The sequence below is a fragment of the Lonchura striata genome, chromosome 22 (genome assembly GCF_046129695.1).
Source record: "Lonchura striata isolate bLonStr1 chromosome 22, bLonStr1.mat, whole genome shotgun sequence".
NCBI lineage: Eukaryota > Metazoa > Chordata > Aves > Passeriformes > Estrildidae > Lonchura > Lonchura striata.
The window spans coordinates 5,238,070-5,251,822 of record NC_134624.1 but is presented as its reverse complement, the minus strand read 5'-3'; the positions used below and the strand labels follow the sequence as shown (position 1 = coordinate 5,251,822).

General features: G+C 61.5%; 3 protein-coding genes across 16 annotated transcripts in view; 2 read left to right on the top strand and 1 right to left on the bottom strand.

Annotated features, from left to right (window-relative positions):
- Positions 1 to 245: 245 nt before the first annotated feature.
- Positions 246 to 1,523, top strand: RNF224 (ring finger protein 224). Its single transcript, XM_077787955.1, has 2 exons — positions 246 to 379; positions 845 to 1,523. The coding sequence occupies exons 1-2, from the start codon at positions 246 to 248 to the stop codon at positions 1,521 to 1,523; spliced, it is 813 nt and encodes a 270-aa protein (XP_077644081.1).
- A 5,165-nt stretch (positions 1,524 to 6,688) lies between these two features.
- Positions 6,689 to 8,447, top strand: LRRC26 (leucine rich repeat containing 26). The gene is made up of 2 exons (XM_031506319.2): positions 6,689 to 7,232; positions 8,188 to 8,447. Exons 1-2 carry the CDS (start codon positions 6,689 to 6,691, stop codon positions 8,445 to 8,447), a joined length of 804 nt encoding a protein of 267 aa, XP_031362179.2.
- Positions 8,448 to 10,852: 2,405 nt separating this feature from the next.
- GRIN1 (glutamate ionotropic receptor NMDA type subunit 1) overlaps positions 10,853 to 13,753 on the bottom strand; it is a 39,543-nt gene continuing 36,642 nt past the window's right edge. For 11 of the 14 annotated variants that reach the window (XM_021533698.2, XM_077787863.1, XM_021533687.3 and 8 more), the window contains one exon: positions 10,853 to 12,427. Coding sequence is in view for 7 of the 14 variants with exons in the window: in XM_021533687.3 (XP_021389362.1) it covers positions 12,359 to 12,427 (69 nt within the window). In the remaining 7 variants the exon portion in view is untranslated. The remainder of the gene's footprint in view (positions 12,428 to 13,753) is intronic. The other 3 variants (XM_021533701.3, XM_021533694.2, XM_021533697.2) reach the window with 1 other exon arrangement.

Below are 13,753 nucleotides of genomic sequence, written 5' to 3'. Positions count from 1 at the left end.
TTGCTGCTGCCCAAGTCCAGACGACATCCAAGCCCCCTGCCCAGCGTGGAGCCCAGAGCTCCTTGGCCTCCCAGGGACGGTTCCTTCTGTAGTGAAGCACAGGCTGATGGTTGATGACCATTCCTGGGCTTAGATTTCAGAGGTCTTTGTTACCCAGGTGCTTGTAACCCAATCTCTGGGGCTTGGCTTCCCTGCAGCAGATCCAATAGCACCTGTGCTTGGAAGGTGAGCCTCTGCCCACTACCATGGCCACCGGCAGCCACAGGGACCTGGCTGGCAGCTCAGACCCCCGATGCTCCCCACAGGACTACCACAGCCCCCAGGACAGCACAGCCCTTCTGCCACCAGCCCTGAGGCCCTGGGAGGCATCTCAGGACAGGTAGGGACGGATGGGGTAATTGGGAGGAGGTGAGAGAAGGCACCAAAACTCTTGAGGTCACCTAAGGAGAAGGAATAGAGTCTTGGTGACCTCGAGGAGAAATTTGCAAATATACTGGTGTGTACCAGACCCCACCTGAGACAAGGCTGGATCCCCTCAGACGCTCCCCAGGAGCCTTTGTGTCACCCCCTGCTGCCAACAGCTGTGCCAGGACAGCCCAGGGCTTGGGAGGAATGGGGCTGTGCCACTGCCTGGTCTCCAAGTGCTGCTCCCCAGCCCACCCAGCCACTTCGCTCCTGCTCAGCCCCTGCTCCCCCCAGTCCCAGGCTGCACCCCGAGCAGGATGCTGAGATCTGGCCAACCCGTGCTCCCTGCAGAGCTCCCGGTGTGGCACTGGGACAAACACAGCCCCCATGGATGCAGGGACAACCCGCTGCAGTGGCAGCATCCTGCTCTCGCAGGCAGGCCGGCCACGGGGCAGGCAGGCAGCGGGCAGGGGCGTCGGGCAGGGATCCTGCAGCTCCCACAGCCCGCGGACCGCTCTCCATCTCCCCGCGTGTCCGGGGCGCTCGGAGGTGACATCCCACCGCCGTGCCCTCCCCAGCCGTGCCCTAACAGCTGCTCTCGCCCCTTCCCCAGCACGTCGCAGGCGGGTGGCAGCGCCCGGGCCGAGGACCCGGGGCCGTGTGTCGGGGCGCACTCGCGCACCCCGAGCCGGGGCAGCCAGCGCGTCGAGTGCATCATCTGCTACTCCTCCTACGACCTGGGCGTGCGGCTGCCGCGGCGCCTCTACTGCGGCCACACCTTCTGCCAGGCGTGCCTGAAGCGCCTGGACGCGGTCAGCAACGAGCAGCGCTGGATCCCGTGCCCGCAGTGCCGCCAGAGCACGCCCACGCCGCGCGGCGGGGTCCCCATGCTGGACCTCGACCTGGCCGCCTTCCTGGCCCTCAGGGCTGAGCGGCAGCAGCCGCGGGCGGCCGGCAGCGCCCCGGCCTCGCCGCCCGCCAAGGCTGCCAAGGAGCCGGCGGGGCCCGAGCAGCCGCCGGGGCCGTGCCCGGAGCCGCTGCCCGCGGCGCTGCGGCCCCGGCGCGGCCGCTGCCGGCTGTGCCCGTGCTGCGGCGGGAGCGCCGCGCCGGACAGCTGAGCGCCGGGGCTGCTGCTGCGGACCTCTGCACGCCTCACAGCCTGGGGGACTGCAGCGGCAGCCTGGAAGGGCTTCAGCCCGGGCAGGGCTCCCCTGTCCGTCCTGTCCGCATCTGGGGCGCGGCAGCGGGGGATGAGGATGCTACCGCCCCCTCATCCTGCCCGTGTGCGCTGCCGCTGACTCAGAAACCTGGTGCAGCCTTCACAGACGTTCCCCGCCCCGCAGCACAGCCCGGCTCGTGCTCCATTCCCCGTGCACGTGGCTCTGCAGCAAGGACAGTGGCACTGAGCATTGCCCGGCAGGCGACAGGGGCCTGGCACAGCGATGCCGTGGGGAGTGTCCTGAGAGCTCCAGGTCTATTAAAGACACTTCGGTCCCTCTGGGCTGCACATCTGGTCATGTTTGTTGGCAATCCTGGCCCGGGGCAAGCCCTTCGTGTGGTGAGTAGGGGAGAAGTGACCTGCCCTGCTGGATTGCTGTGCTGGGAGTGTTCGCTCTGCTGGCCACCTGTGTGAAAAATTTTGGCATTCTGATAGTAGGATAGTTGAAATTGAGGATGACAGAGTTGTTAGGAGACCTCCAATGTTGCTCCAGCTACATTGCTCTGGTATGGGAGGATAGCTGAGCTCAGGAAGCTCCTGCTTGGCCTCATGCTCTGTGGCTCATGCCAGGTTTGGCTCTCCCTGCCTGACCCTTTCCTCACACGCTGGCACACACAAACCCTGCTGCTGTTTTTCCAGTTGTGCCCTGCTATCTGCACGGCTTTCCCTGCCTGACTCCACACCGGGGTGCAAGGACAAGAACCCAGGCAGGTCTGGGTTAACAGGGGCCAAACTGGAAGTGTTGCGGTGCACAGGGTGATACTGAAATACTGACACAGCTCTTGGCCTGGGCTTGGTGTTGCCTGGCAGCTCTTGCAGTTCTTTCTCAGGGTCCATTTTCTGCATCTGTTTTCCATGTGGTTTATGAGCTCTTGCAATACCTCAACACCAGGAACCCCCTCAGGGCTCAGCAGAGGACCCCAGCCTGTGCCTCGCTGGGGCTGGCAGGGACCTTGTGTCTCCTGGGCTGTTCCCTGTGCTGGGGGCCAGGGCTGCAGCCGGAGGATTCCATCAGCCCTGCACAGCACCCACCCCTGCACAGAGCTCATGCACAATTCTGCCACTTGGTGTCACCTGCCATAAACAGTCCCAGCTGATACGTTCCCAGAAGAATAAACTTGGGGTGCCCCAGGGCAGACAGAGGTATGGCGTGGTTCAGAAATTACATGTGAGTTCCGCCTTGGACCTTTAATTACCTGGAACATGCAAGAAATTAAAGCCTTCAAGGAACGGATAAAAGCTATCACTGAGTCCTAATGCACCTTTCCCTCTATCTCCATTTCTCCCCAAAGACTCAACAGTGGGTGCTGGGAAGAATGCAGGAAGGGCCCATCCTTCCCTGCAGAGGTGCCAGCAGCTCTGTGCTCAGCCCAGCACCTTTGGGTCCCACAGCTGGGTGACCAAACCCATGGCTCTCTGTCCCACACCCCATGTCCCCTGCTTCCTTGCCTCCCCCCAGCACCAGAACCACTCTGCGGGGCTTGGCCCTTGCTTCCTTCCTCCATGGATGCCCTCCTGCTCCCAGCCAGTCTCTGAAGGAGAGATCATCCCTTCCATCACTCTGGGAATGCTTTTGGCACGCTGGCTGCATGCCCTGATTTGGCACCTCGGGCAGAGCAGGGCCAGTGCCAAGCCCTGTGCCCTGGGGGCTCCTCCCCTGGCACAGGCACCCGAGTGTCCTGGCAGAGCAGCTGCTGGGAGCAGCCGGTCCTGCCACATTCCTCGTGGAGCCCAGAACCTCAGGAAGGGGCATTGAGGAATGGTATCAGCACATTGGTGGGTGCTGCTCTGGCTGAGGACAGCGAACCTTGTGGGTTCTGGGTCCCCATGTTCCAGGGAAGGGACAGTGCCAGGGACCCAAGCAGCATGTGGAAATGGGCAGAGGTGGCAGTGCCAGCAGTGGGAATGGGCAGAGGTGGCAGTGCCAGCAGTGGAAATAGGCAGAGGTGGCAGTGCCAGCAGTGGGAATGGGCAGAGGTGGCACTGCCAGCAGTGGGAATGGGCAGGGGTGGCACTCCCAGCAGTGGAAATGGGCAGAGGTAGCACTGCCAGCAGTGGAAATGGGCAGGGGTGGCACTGGAAGCAGTGGGAATGGGCAGAGGTGGCACTAGCAGCAGTGGAAATGGGCAGTGGTGGCATTGGAAGCAGTGGAAATGGGCAGAGGTGGCAGTGCCAGCATTGGAAATGGGCTGGGCTGGCACTGGCAACAGTGGAAATGGGCAGAGGTGGCAGTGCCAGCAGTGGAAATGGGCAGGGGTGGCACTGGAAGCAGTAGGAATGGGCAGAGGTGGCACTGCCAGCAGTGGAAATGGGCAGGGCTGGCAGTGCCAGCAGTGGGAATGGGCAGGGGTGGTACTGGAAGCAGTGGGAAATGGGCAGAGGTGGCAGTGCCAGCAGTGGAAATGGGCAGGGCTGGCAGTGCCAGCAGTGGGAATGGGCAGGGGTGGCAGTGCCAGCAGTGGGAATGGGCAGAGGTGGCAGTGCCAGCAGTGGAAATGGGCAGGGCTGGCAGTGCCAGCAGTGGAAATGGGCAGGGGTGGTACTGGAAGCAGTGGGAATGGGCAGAGGTGGCAGTGCCAGCAGTGGAAATGGGCAGGGCTGGCAGTGCCAGCAGTGGGAATGGGCAGGGGTGGCAGTGCCAGCAGTGGGAATGGGCAGAGGTGGCAGTGCCAGCATTGGAAATGGGCTGGGCTGGCACTGGCAACAGTGGAAATGGGCAGAGGTGGCAGTGCCAGCAGTGGAAATGGGCAGGGGTGGCACTGGAAGCAGTAGGAATGGGCAGAGGTGGCACTGCCAGCAGTGGAAATGGGCAGGGCTGGCAGTGCCAGCAGTGGAAATGGGCAGGGCTGGCAGTGCCAGCAGTGGGAATGGGCAGGGGTGGCAGTGCCAGCAGTGGGAATGGGCAGAGGTGGCAGTGCCAGCAGTGGAAATGGGCAGGGCTGGCAGTGCCAGCAGTGGAAATGGGCAGGGGTGGTACTGGAAGCAGTGGGAATGGGCAGAGGTGGCAGTGCCAGCAGTGGAAATGGGCAGGGCTGGCAGTGCCAGCAGTGGGAATGGGCAGGGGTGGCAGTGCCAGCAGTGGGAATGGGCAGAGGTGGCAGTGCCAGCAGTGGAAATGGGCAGGGCTGGCAGTGCCAGCAGTGGGAATGGGCAGAGGTGGCACTGGCAGCAGTGGAAATGGGCAGAGGTGGCAGTGCCAGCAGTGGGAATGGGCAGGGGTGGCACTGCTGGGGAACAGCACCCCAGGTGTCCCAGCCTGCCATGGCAGCGGGGTGCAGCCAGTGATGGAGAGCAGCAGTGGGGCCAGGCACGAGCATGGGATGATGTCTGGCCATGTCCCTGGCAGGGACATCTCTCCTGCCACACGCCCTCGGGGTGACAGCGAGGGGCTTCCAGAGGAGCTCCGTTTTCAGGCTTTTCAGCCTCCTGGGCTCTTCGTGCACTAAAGCTGGAAATGGCCTTGCTTTTAATAGTGGTTTGAGTTATTTTTGGCATGAATGTTGCACTTCTCACCTGATTCCCAACGGATGCAGGGAGTGGGCAATGGGGGTTAGGGTTAGAGTTATGAAGGAGAAACATTTTGAGAGAGGACTCCCTCAAAAATCCACGTCTCCATATAGCCTGTGGCTGTGGATGGGATGAGCTGGGGCTGCAGCTTCACGTGGCAGTGGGTTTGTGCCCTTGCCCTGGGGCTGGGCTGGGCTGGAGGATTCCTCTGAATTATTTCCAGATGGGGATTAATGCAGCAAAGCGAGTTTGCTGCAGGATAGATAAACAAACCAAAGCTCCTCGGGATGCTATTAATAAACCCTCTGCCTGCTGCTTCTGTCCCAGATTTGGGAACATCCTGGCCTTGGCATGGGGGGCAACTGTGCCCTGTCTTGCTGCCCATCCAGCCCCTTGGCTGTGGGGCAGAGGGACAGGGATTCCTCCGGGACCACGGCCACTGGAGTCCTGATGGATGTGAGTGGGGACAGTGTCCCTGCCCTGGGCTCCCCTCTGGCTGTAAGTGGGATGAGGTGCTGCCAGCCGTGTCCCTTGGTGTCCCAGTCCCCATTGAGCTGTGCCAGGGGCAGTGGCACTGGGAGGTGACACTTCTCCTCCCCAGCCTTCAGTGCCAGGGCTGTGGGTGGCTTTGGAGCAGAGAGGATGTAAACAGGGTGGAGGCAGACTTTGAGCCCTATGGAACTGGCACTGCCATGCCAGGGGGAGGGCAAACCAGTTTGGGTGGCTGCAGCCCAGCAAGGTCACCTTGGCCATGCTTCTCACTGGGGGCTCCTGTGTCACCCTCCGCGTGCACACAGACACGTCCCCCCTTCTGGGAAGGAGGAAGGCGGCCCATGGGATGTAATCCCAGCCCTCCTCGTTCTGGCATGGCTGGTGATCTCCTGCAGGGCAGACAGAGCTTGGGCAGGGCTGGGCTCTGCAGGGTGGGCCATGGCTCCCAGCACAGCTCCCCACTGAGGGCCCCTGGGCATGGTGGGACAGCACGTAAGAGGGGCTAAGGCCTGCGAATGATATGATTTTGTCCCAGTTATGTATTTTCCCAGTAACTCAGCCACTTCTGGGGGTTCTGGGCCCATACACCCCTCTGTACCTGTAGAGGTAGCATGCCTGTGGGGGATGTCCCTGGGGAGGATGGAGGCTTAGAGATGGATCTGAATTTGCTGATTTCCAGCTCTCCAGCCTGCAGCACACACAGGCAGTTAATCCCCAGCCAAGCAGAGCTGGCTGCTTACCTGGCTGGAGCGGTGCCTGGTGGAGGGAGGGACGTGGGCACGGTTCCACACCTTGCGGGGCAAGAATCATTGCAAAAATATTTGCTGAAAAAAAAGTGCAGCCCCACCCCGAGGAAAACCGGGTCCGGGAGCAGAGCCCCATCCAGGTTTGCAGCCGGGTGAGCAGGGGAATGAATGCGAGTGGCTGCAGGGAGCCGAGCACCGCCCGGCACCTGCAGCCAGCACCGCCGGGCTCAGCCGAGGGCGCCGGGCAGGGCCGGGGGGCTGTGAGGGCACCCCAGCAGGGCAGGGCAGGGCAGGCAGCCCTCCGTGCCGGGGGACAGCCATGGGCTGCCGGAGGGTGCCCGGCCCCGCGCTGGCCCTGCTGCTGCTCCTGTGCCCGCCGCGCCCGCCCGCCTGCCCGGCCGCCTGCCGCTGCTCCCCGGCCGAGGCGGACTGCGGCGAGCGGGGCCTCCGCCAGGTGCCCTGGAGCCTCTCGGCCAACACCAGCGCCCTGTGGCTCGGCTACAACTTCATCACCGTGCTGGGACCTCGCTCCTTCCCTCCGCTGCCGGGGCTGCGGCTGCTCAGCCTGGTGCACAACCGCCTGGAGCTGATCCACAGCCAGGCGCTGCTGGGGCTCGGGGCGCTGCGGGAGCTGGACCTCAGCCACAACCACCTCAGCGTGCTCACCCCCGACACCTTCGTGTCCCTCACCAGCCTGGCCACGCTCAACCTGGGCAGCAACAGGCTGGGGGAGCTGGAGCCCGGCGTGCCGGCTGCCTTGCCCCAGCTCCGGGCACTTTTCCTGCAGGACAACCCCTGGGTGTGCAGCTGCAGCATCCTGCCCCTCTGGCGCTGGCTCAGCCACAACAGAGAAAAAGTGCGAGGTGAGTGCCCGGAGGGCTGTGCCCCATGCCCCGTGCCCACTCCATGCTGGCCCGTCACCCTGCCAGGGCTGAGGCAGGACCCTGGCTGCCAGCTGGCTCGGGGCTTGGGTGGTGAGTGCCCTTGGGGTGCAGTTCCCCAGAACCTGTCCTTAGGTCATGCCAGCTCCTGTGCCTGCTTGGGTGGATACACCCTGGGTCTCAGTTGGTGCCCACATTTTGGTTCTGGTCATCAGCAGGGATTTCCTGGAAAGGAGAGCTGTGCAGCATCCCAGTGACAGGCACCCGGTGCTGGCCCCAGCAGTGGCACCTCAGGGGGCAAGTGGAGCCTGTGTGTCAGGGTGCACATCACCGCTGGCCTATCCAGGGTGCAGTGCTTTCAGCCCCTTCCCCAAAGCCTTCATCAACCTGGTTCTGATCCTGCATTTCTCCCCCCAAGAACCCCAGTGAAAACGAGCTCTGCCAGCAAAGTCTCTCCCACCACTGCTGCCCCCTCCTGCTTGCTTCCAGCTCGGATGTGTGACCGCACTTGTTCTGCCTGGGACCTTCTGTGGCATCTCCAGGCTGGCTGCTCACTGTTCCCCACATCTGTCTTCTGGGAGCCAGTCCCTCCCCTTTGCCTGCCCATCTGCCATCCTGCTCCACTCCCATCTTCCTATGTCCCCTCCATCACTGTGCCCACATCCCATCCCATCCCATCCCATCCCATCCCATCCCATCCCATCCCATCCCATCCCATCCCATCCCATTTCCCATCCCACCCCACCCCACATAGGTGAGTCCTGAACCTCACTGTTCCCGTTATTCATGGCCTCGCTCGGGTGATGTTGGTGACGCTGGCCCCTGTCCTCCTGCCCTGGTGCCATCTGTCCCATGCAGACCTGCCATCCCCCTGTCCTTGGCCCCTGCCTTTCCCAGCTGCCCAGTTGTGCCCTCCAGCACTGCTTCTCTCTTCCAGAGAAGAGTTTGCTCCTCTGCAGAGTTCCAGAGCAGCTGAACAAGTATCCGATCATGGCCTTTGGGGACGAGTCCTTCAGGCAGTGCCAGGAGACCTCACTGTCCCCCCAGCACTACATCACCTTCTTCATCATCGGACCCTTCTCCTTCATCGCCAGCATCTTCTTCTGCACCTTCCTGGGCTCCCTGGTGGTGTTCTACCACAGCCTGCGCCGCGAGTCCCACTGCTGGAGGAGACCCCGCGTCTGCAGGGTGCACTGAGGGCTCGGCCAGGCCCTGCCCTGGCAGCCCGGGCTCCACCCGTGCCCCTCTCCAGCTGCCTGCACCCGCCTGTGCAAACTCTGTGGGGCAGCGAGAGGAAGCTCTGTTCCTGGCATCGCTTTGTGTTCTCTCAGAGGCCCCCAAGATGCTGCCAAGCTGCCTCTGCCAGGGGGGAGCAGCCTCCAGCTCAGCTCCCTGCAGGGTACAGGCTGACCAAAAATGCTCTCAGTGTTTTGGGAGGCTCCCCAAGGCTACCCTCAGATCTGCATATCCTCTTCCTGGGGACATCCAGGTGATCCTTCTCCCCTTGTCCTGCCCCCTGTGCTGCCCAGTCCCTCAGTGTGCATTTAGGATGCTCCATATGCCTCCGTGTGCCTTTAGGTGCAGCCTGGGAGTCCCTGTGTGCATCCCAGGACACACCACATTCCTCTTGGTGCCTTTCAGGTCACCCCAGGAGTCACTATTTGCCTTTTGGTGCAGCCCAGGAGCCTCTGCGAGCCTTTCAGTTTGCTCCTTGGGCCTCCCGGTGCCCCCTGCACCCTCTGACTGCCTTCAGTGACCCCAGCAGCCTCAGTGCTTTTTTCTGTGCCCTCAGAAGTCCTTGAGTTGGCATTTCCTGTTTGGCTTCTGTGTCCTGGCAGGCATTGTTTTCCTTTTAGTGTACCAGGGCTCTCTGTGTGCCTTTTGGTGCACCTGAGGATCTCTGGGTGGTTTGGAGCATTCCAAAGCCTCTGTGGGCTGTCAGACCATCCCAGGCCTGTCAGTGTGCTGCCCAAGGACAGGGCTGGTTGCAAAAAGCTCCTTTTGATATTTTTTTCCATTGAGTCAGGAATGCTGGTGCTGAGAAGGCTCAGCCAACAACCAAGGTCTAGGGTGAGGCTGAAGTTTAGGGTGAGGGCCAGGAAGAGCCTTGAGCTGCCACTGATGTGGTTCGGCAGAGCAGCTGCCAAAGGATGGGTGAGGCTGCAGCGGTTTCTCCCTCAGTAGCTTTTCCCTAGGCTACAGCTCATCCCCAGCCAAGGTAGAGGGTTAGCTCAGGGTTGGGAGTGGGGGCAAACAAGCCCTTTAGAGGGGCTCTTTGCAGCAGCCCTGGTGCTGCCCCACCTCCCATCACCCACAAATCCGGGCTGGGGCTGCCCCTGCACCTCCCTGACCTGCTCCCTTCTTCCCTTTCCTGTGGAAATGCTGCTGGAAATGCTTAGTGAGCCTACTGGGAGAAGGCCTGGGAGGATCTGGAGCTGTGCTCCAGGAGAAAGCCACAAGCTGGAGTGACAAAAACACTTTTCAAGGAGGAACAAGAGCCCTTTTTGGCCTGACGTCTTACCCACTGCAAGATGATCAGAGCCACAAGGAGATGTTGTGACTACCAGCCTTGTCCACTCCATCTCCTGCCCATGCAAGAGCTGGGACCTGCCAGGGCTGTCAGTAAATCTCACATAAATAAACCAAGTGTCACCTCAGCGGTGGCTTGCTCCCATTTTTATTTTTAAGAGAAGCCAGCCCCGTGTGTGTGTGTGCTGCCACATGGCCAAATTCCAACTTCCTCCTCTGGCGTGGGGCAGGGGGTTTGCAGGGAGTGTCTGGAGGCAGCATCTGCCCCAGTGCTGCCAGCCCTGCTCCAAGGAGGGCTGCAGGACCTCTACCAGGATTGTCTCCTGCCTGTCCCAGGAGCAATCCCAGCTCTCCCAGACCTCTCTCTAGACAGGGTTCAGTTATTCCCAAGACGGCCTGGGGCTTCCCATTTGGAGTTTGGACCTTGTTTGTCATCCTGCACGGCCTCCTGAACCCCGCTCCTTCCCTCAGACCATCCTGAGGCTCAGCACCCATGGAGGCTGGGCTGGAGGTCTCAGCACATGGGGAAGATGCTGTGGATGGGTGATGTTCCTTCAGTTCAGCCTTGGGGGAACTTCCTGTTTTGGAGATCACTTGATGGACCTCCCCATGGATGGGCTGATGTGTGGGGGCTTCCCCAATGCCCTCATCCCTGCATCCCATCCCCTGTTCCCAAGGGCTGGTTCTGCTGGCCAGGCCCAGTGCTGGCTCCCAGGAGATGGGGAGCCCAGCGGTGGCAGGGGGCAGTTTTCCCCGGGATGGAGGTGGGACAGAGCCAGCTGCCATGGTGCTGGTGTTTGGACAGCTCCATGCTGTCCCCATCTCCTCACTGCAAGGCCTGTGACCACCCTGGCTGTGCAGGCTCTGTCACCTGACTACCCCAGAATGGGGATGTCCTTTCCCTCTCAGGCTCCCCTATAGCCCCGGGCCTTTCTCCCTCCAGGTTTCTGCATCCCTTCCTGTCCCTCCACTGTTTGCAGACCCAGCCACAGGGTTGGGTGAGGCTCTGATTCACCACAGGGCTCCCTGCCAGCTTTGCCAGAAGTCAGAGACAGAAAGAGGCACACAAGCTCTGGAATAAACCACTTCATGATCCAGTCTAGACTTTACTGAGCTCTTGCAAAAACTTGGTATTAATGTAACATCGACGTATAAAGTAGAATGGGTCCGATTTCTCAGCTGGAGCTAGATGAACTGGATGGAGCCACAGCAGTCAGTGGGACGATGCTCACAGACCTCAGCTGCCATGTGAAAATGCTGCCCGCGGGGGCAGCCCGGCCCGGGGGAGGCAGTCCGTGCCCTGGTGGGTACCAGGCCGCGGGCGGCTCCGTGCGGCAGGAGACGCTGCCCGTGCCCTGCGCTAGCTGCTCCTCCCCGGGGCCGCTCCTCCGCGCCCGCTGCCTGCTCGGAGCCGTGTGGGCTCGAGGGGAGGACGGGGCGGCGAGGGACGGCATCAGCCTGGCTCCTTCGGTTCCCTTCTCCCGAACTGGGATCTGCTTTCCACGTCTCTGGGTTCAGGCAGATGGAGCGCCGAGAGCCGCTGGCAAGCTTGGACTGCAGGTGAGGGTGGCAGGGGAGCTGCCAGCGCTGGTGCCCCGACAGTGCAGCCAGGCTGGGTGGCCGCTGCAGCACTGCAGCGAGCCGTGACCAGCCAGCAGCGTCTCTCCTTGCATTGCTGGTGCTGAGGCAGTGTGGAGCTGGGGTAGAGGTCAGTGCAACCGTCCAGAGCCATTTCCTGTGGAGAATTCCTGGCCAGGAGAGCTGCTGTGTGAGTGCTACATGCTGGCCGTGGCCAGGTCCTGGGGATGTTTTCTGTGCAGGAGAGGTGGGAGCCGGGGTCTCGGCTGGCGGCACTCCTCGGGCTCCGGAGCACGGCGATTAGCTCAGGGCACAGGGCTGCAGGGCGGGAGCTCTCCTGCTGCAGCCAGGCCACGGACGGAACCGAGTCACAGCCACGGGCCCATGGAGGGAAGGGAAGAGGCTCCATCCCCTGCAAGGAGCAGAGCACACATCTTCCAGCCCCTGCGGCAGACGCGAGGGCCACTCGGCACGGCAGGAACGTGTGCCGAGCCTGCCGCACCAGGAGCTGGCTGCTCCAGCTGCTCAGGGCCGTGGGCACATTGCTGGAGCCCTCCAGGTGGTGGGAGACATGGAGCACATGTCTGAGGGGCTGTGTGTGCTCAGAAGGCTGCAGCCTGTGAGGTGAAGCACGTGTTTGTGGTCTGGTACCAGCTCTTCTCTGCTACCATGGGAGAGCAAGCACCATGTGCCTTCTGCAGTCCTTTCCCCTTGCACGGAGCCAGTCAGTGGCAATTCTGATTATTGTGGCACTGTTTGGAAGCAATTATCTCTGTACAGTGAAGTCCAAGCCTTGTCCTGGTTCTGCCGTGCTTCCTGGGGCACGAGCATGGCAGCAGGCCTAGGAAGGGAGGGAGATATACAATGGAGTCACCGTGTATGGATGAAGGATGCTTTCCTCCCATCTCACCCAGAAGAACCCATCAGTGTCCCTTGAAAGGCAGTCCTGGCTGTGCCTTCCTACTGTGTTGGGCAAGGACTGATGGCCCTCAGGGAGAAGGTCACACCACAGTGCTGACTGAGGGGTCGGAGAGGTTGAGCTGGCCAGTGATGTCGGTGGGGTGATACTGCTGCAACACACAAATAGACAGACAAAGAGAAAAGAGTGTTAGGCAGTTCTGGCATTTGTCCTCGCTGCCACTTCTATCCCATGTGTCCCTACAGGATATCTCTTGGGGGTGAAGCAACGCCCTGAAAGCTGCTGCTGGCTGAGGTCCCCTTCCCAGTGCCCTCCACGCTTGTGCAGAGGTCATTGCAGACACTCTCCAAGCAGCCAGGAGCTGGGCAGAGGGGACACCCAGGAGCGCAGTGCAGCTTCTGCAGAGCGTGGCTGCCACGTCACCCGCTGAGCCAGGCCCTCTCTGCTCTGGGAGGGCTACAGAACAAAGCCTGTGACTCATCAGCCCAGCCCACGCCTGAACCTGTGTTTGGAGGGTCTGGCTGGGTTTTGGCACCTCTCTGGTGCCAGATCAAGCTGTGCTTTGAGGCCAGGGCGTTTCACCTCCTTGCTTGAATGACCCTGCCGTGACTATCCCTTCATGCAGGTGAGATGTGTGGTGTGGTTGGTTTGTGATAAAGTGTGGCGTTGGTTGCTAATGTGAAAATACGGCCTGTGCTGGGGATGTGGTCTGGATTTGGGGTTCTGAGCTCCTTGCAGATGCGGGGGTTTGGCATGGGAGAGGCCATGGGAGAGCCCTCCCCTGCTGCAGTCCCTTCAGCAAGTAGGGGGCAGAGCAGAAATACCCATCAATGGGCAAGAAACAAATGTCCTTCCACCCCAGACAGGAATTTACAGCGGGGCAGTTATTTCCTCCCTTCCTCATTCTAAATTCCCTTCCTCTCCCATCTCCACTGTCCAAACTCCAAACCCTGACCTGGCAGCTCTGTCCAGCCCTGCTGTGGCCTGGGGAATCCTGTGCTGCTCTCTGGGGTCCTAATTCGGTTCCAGGGCAGGAAAGGGTCTCTGTGGGGTCTCTCATGTACTGCAGCATAGACCCTCTCCAGTGACATTTTCCCAGCCCCTGCACCACCCTGCCCAGGAGGGCTGATGTTTTGAGGGGCTCCATGGGGACTCCTCGGTGACGGATTTCATCTGCTCTGCTTTGGTCGATGGCCAAGTGGCCTGGTGGCACTGCCGGCAGCTCTGGCACTGTGGCTACCCTGTGTGCTGCACACCCTGCCTCCTGCCACCCCCAAGCCTCGCATGGGGTCCTTGGGGCTGCCCTGCCCAGCCCGGATTTGTGCTTCCTGGGACCCCTTGGTGGGAGCTGGGCCGAGAGCCAGTGTGCTTCCGTTTCTGCAGAACCATGCCGGGATGTGCTGACACCCAGGGAGCCTCTCGGGGAGCACCCTGCCACCTCTCGGGGATCACCCTGTCACCTCTCGGGGGTCACCCT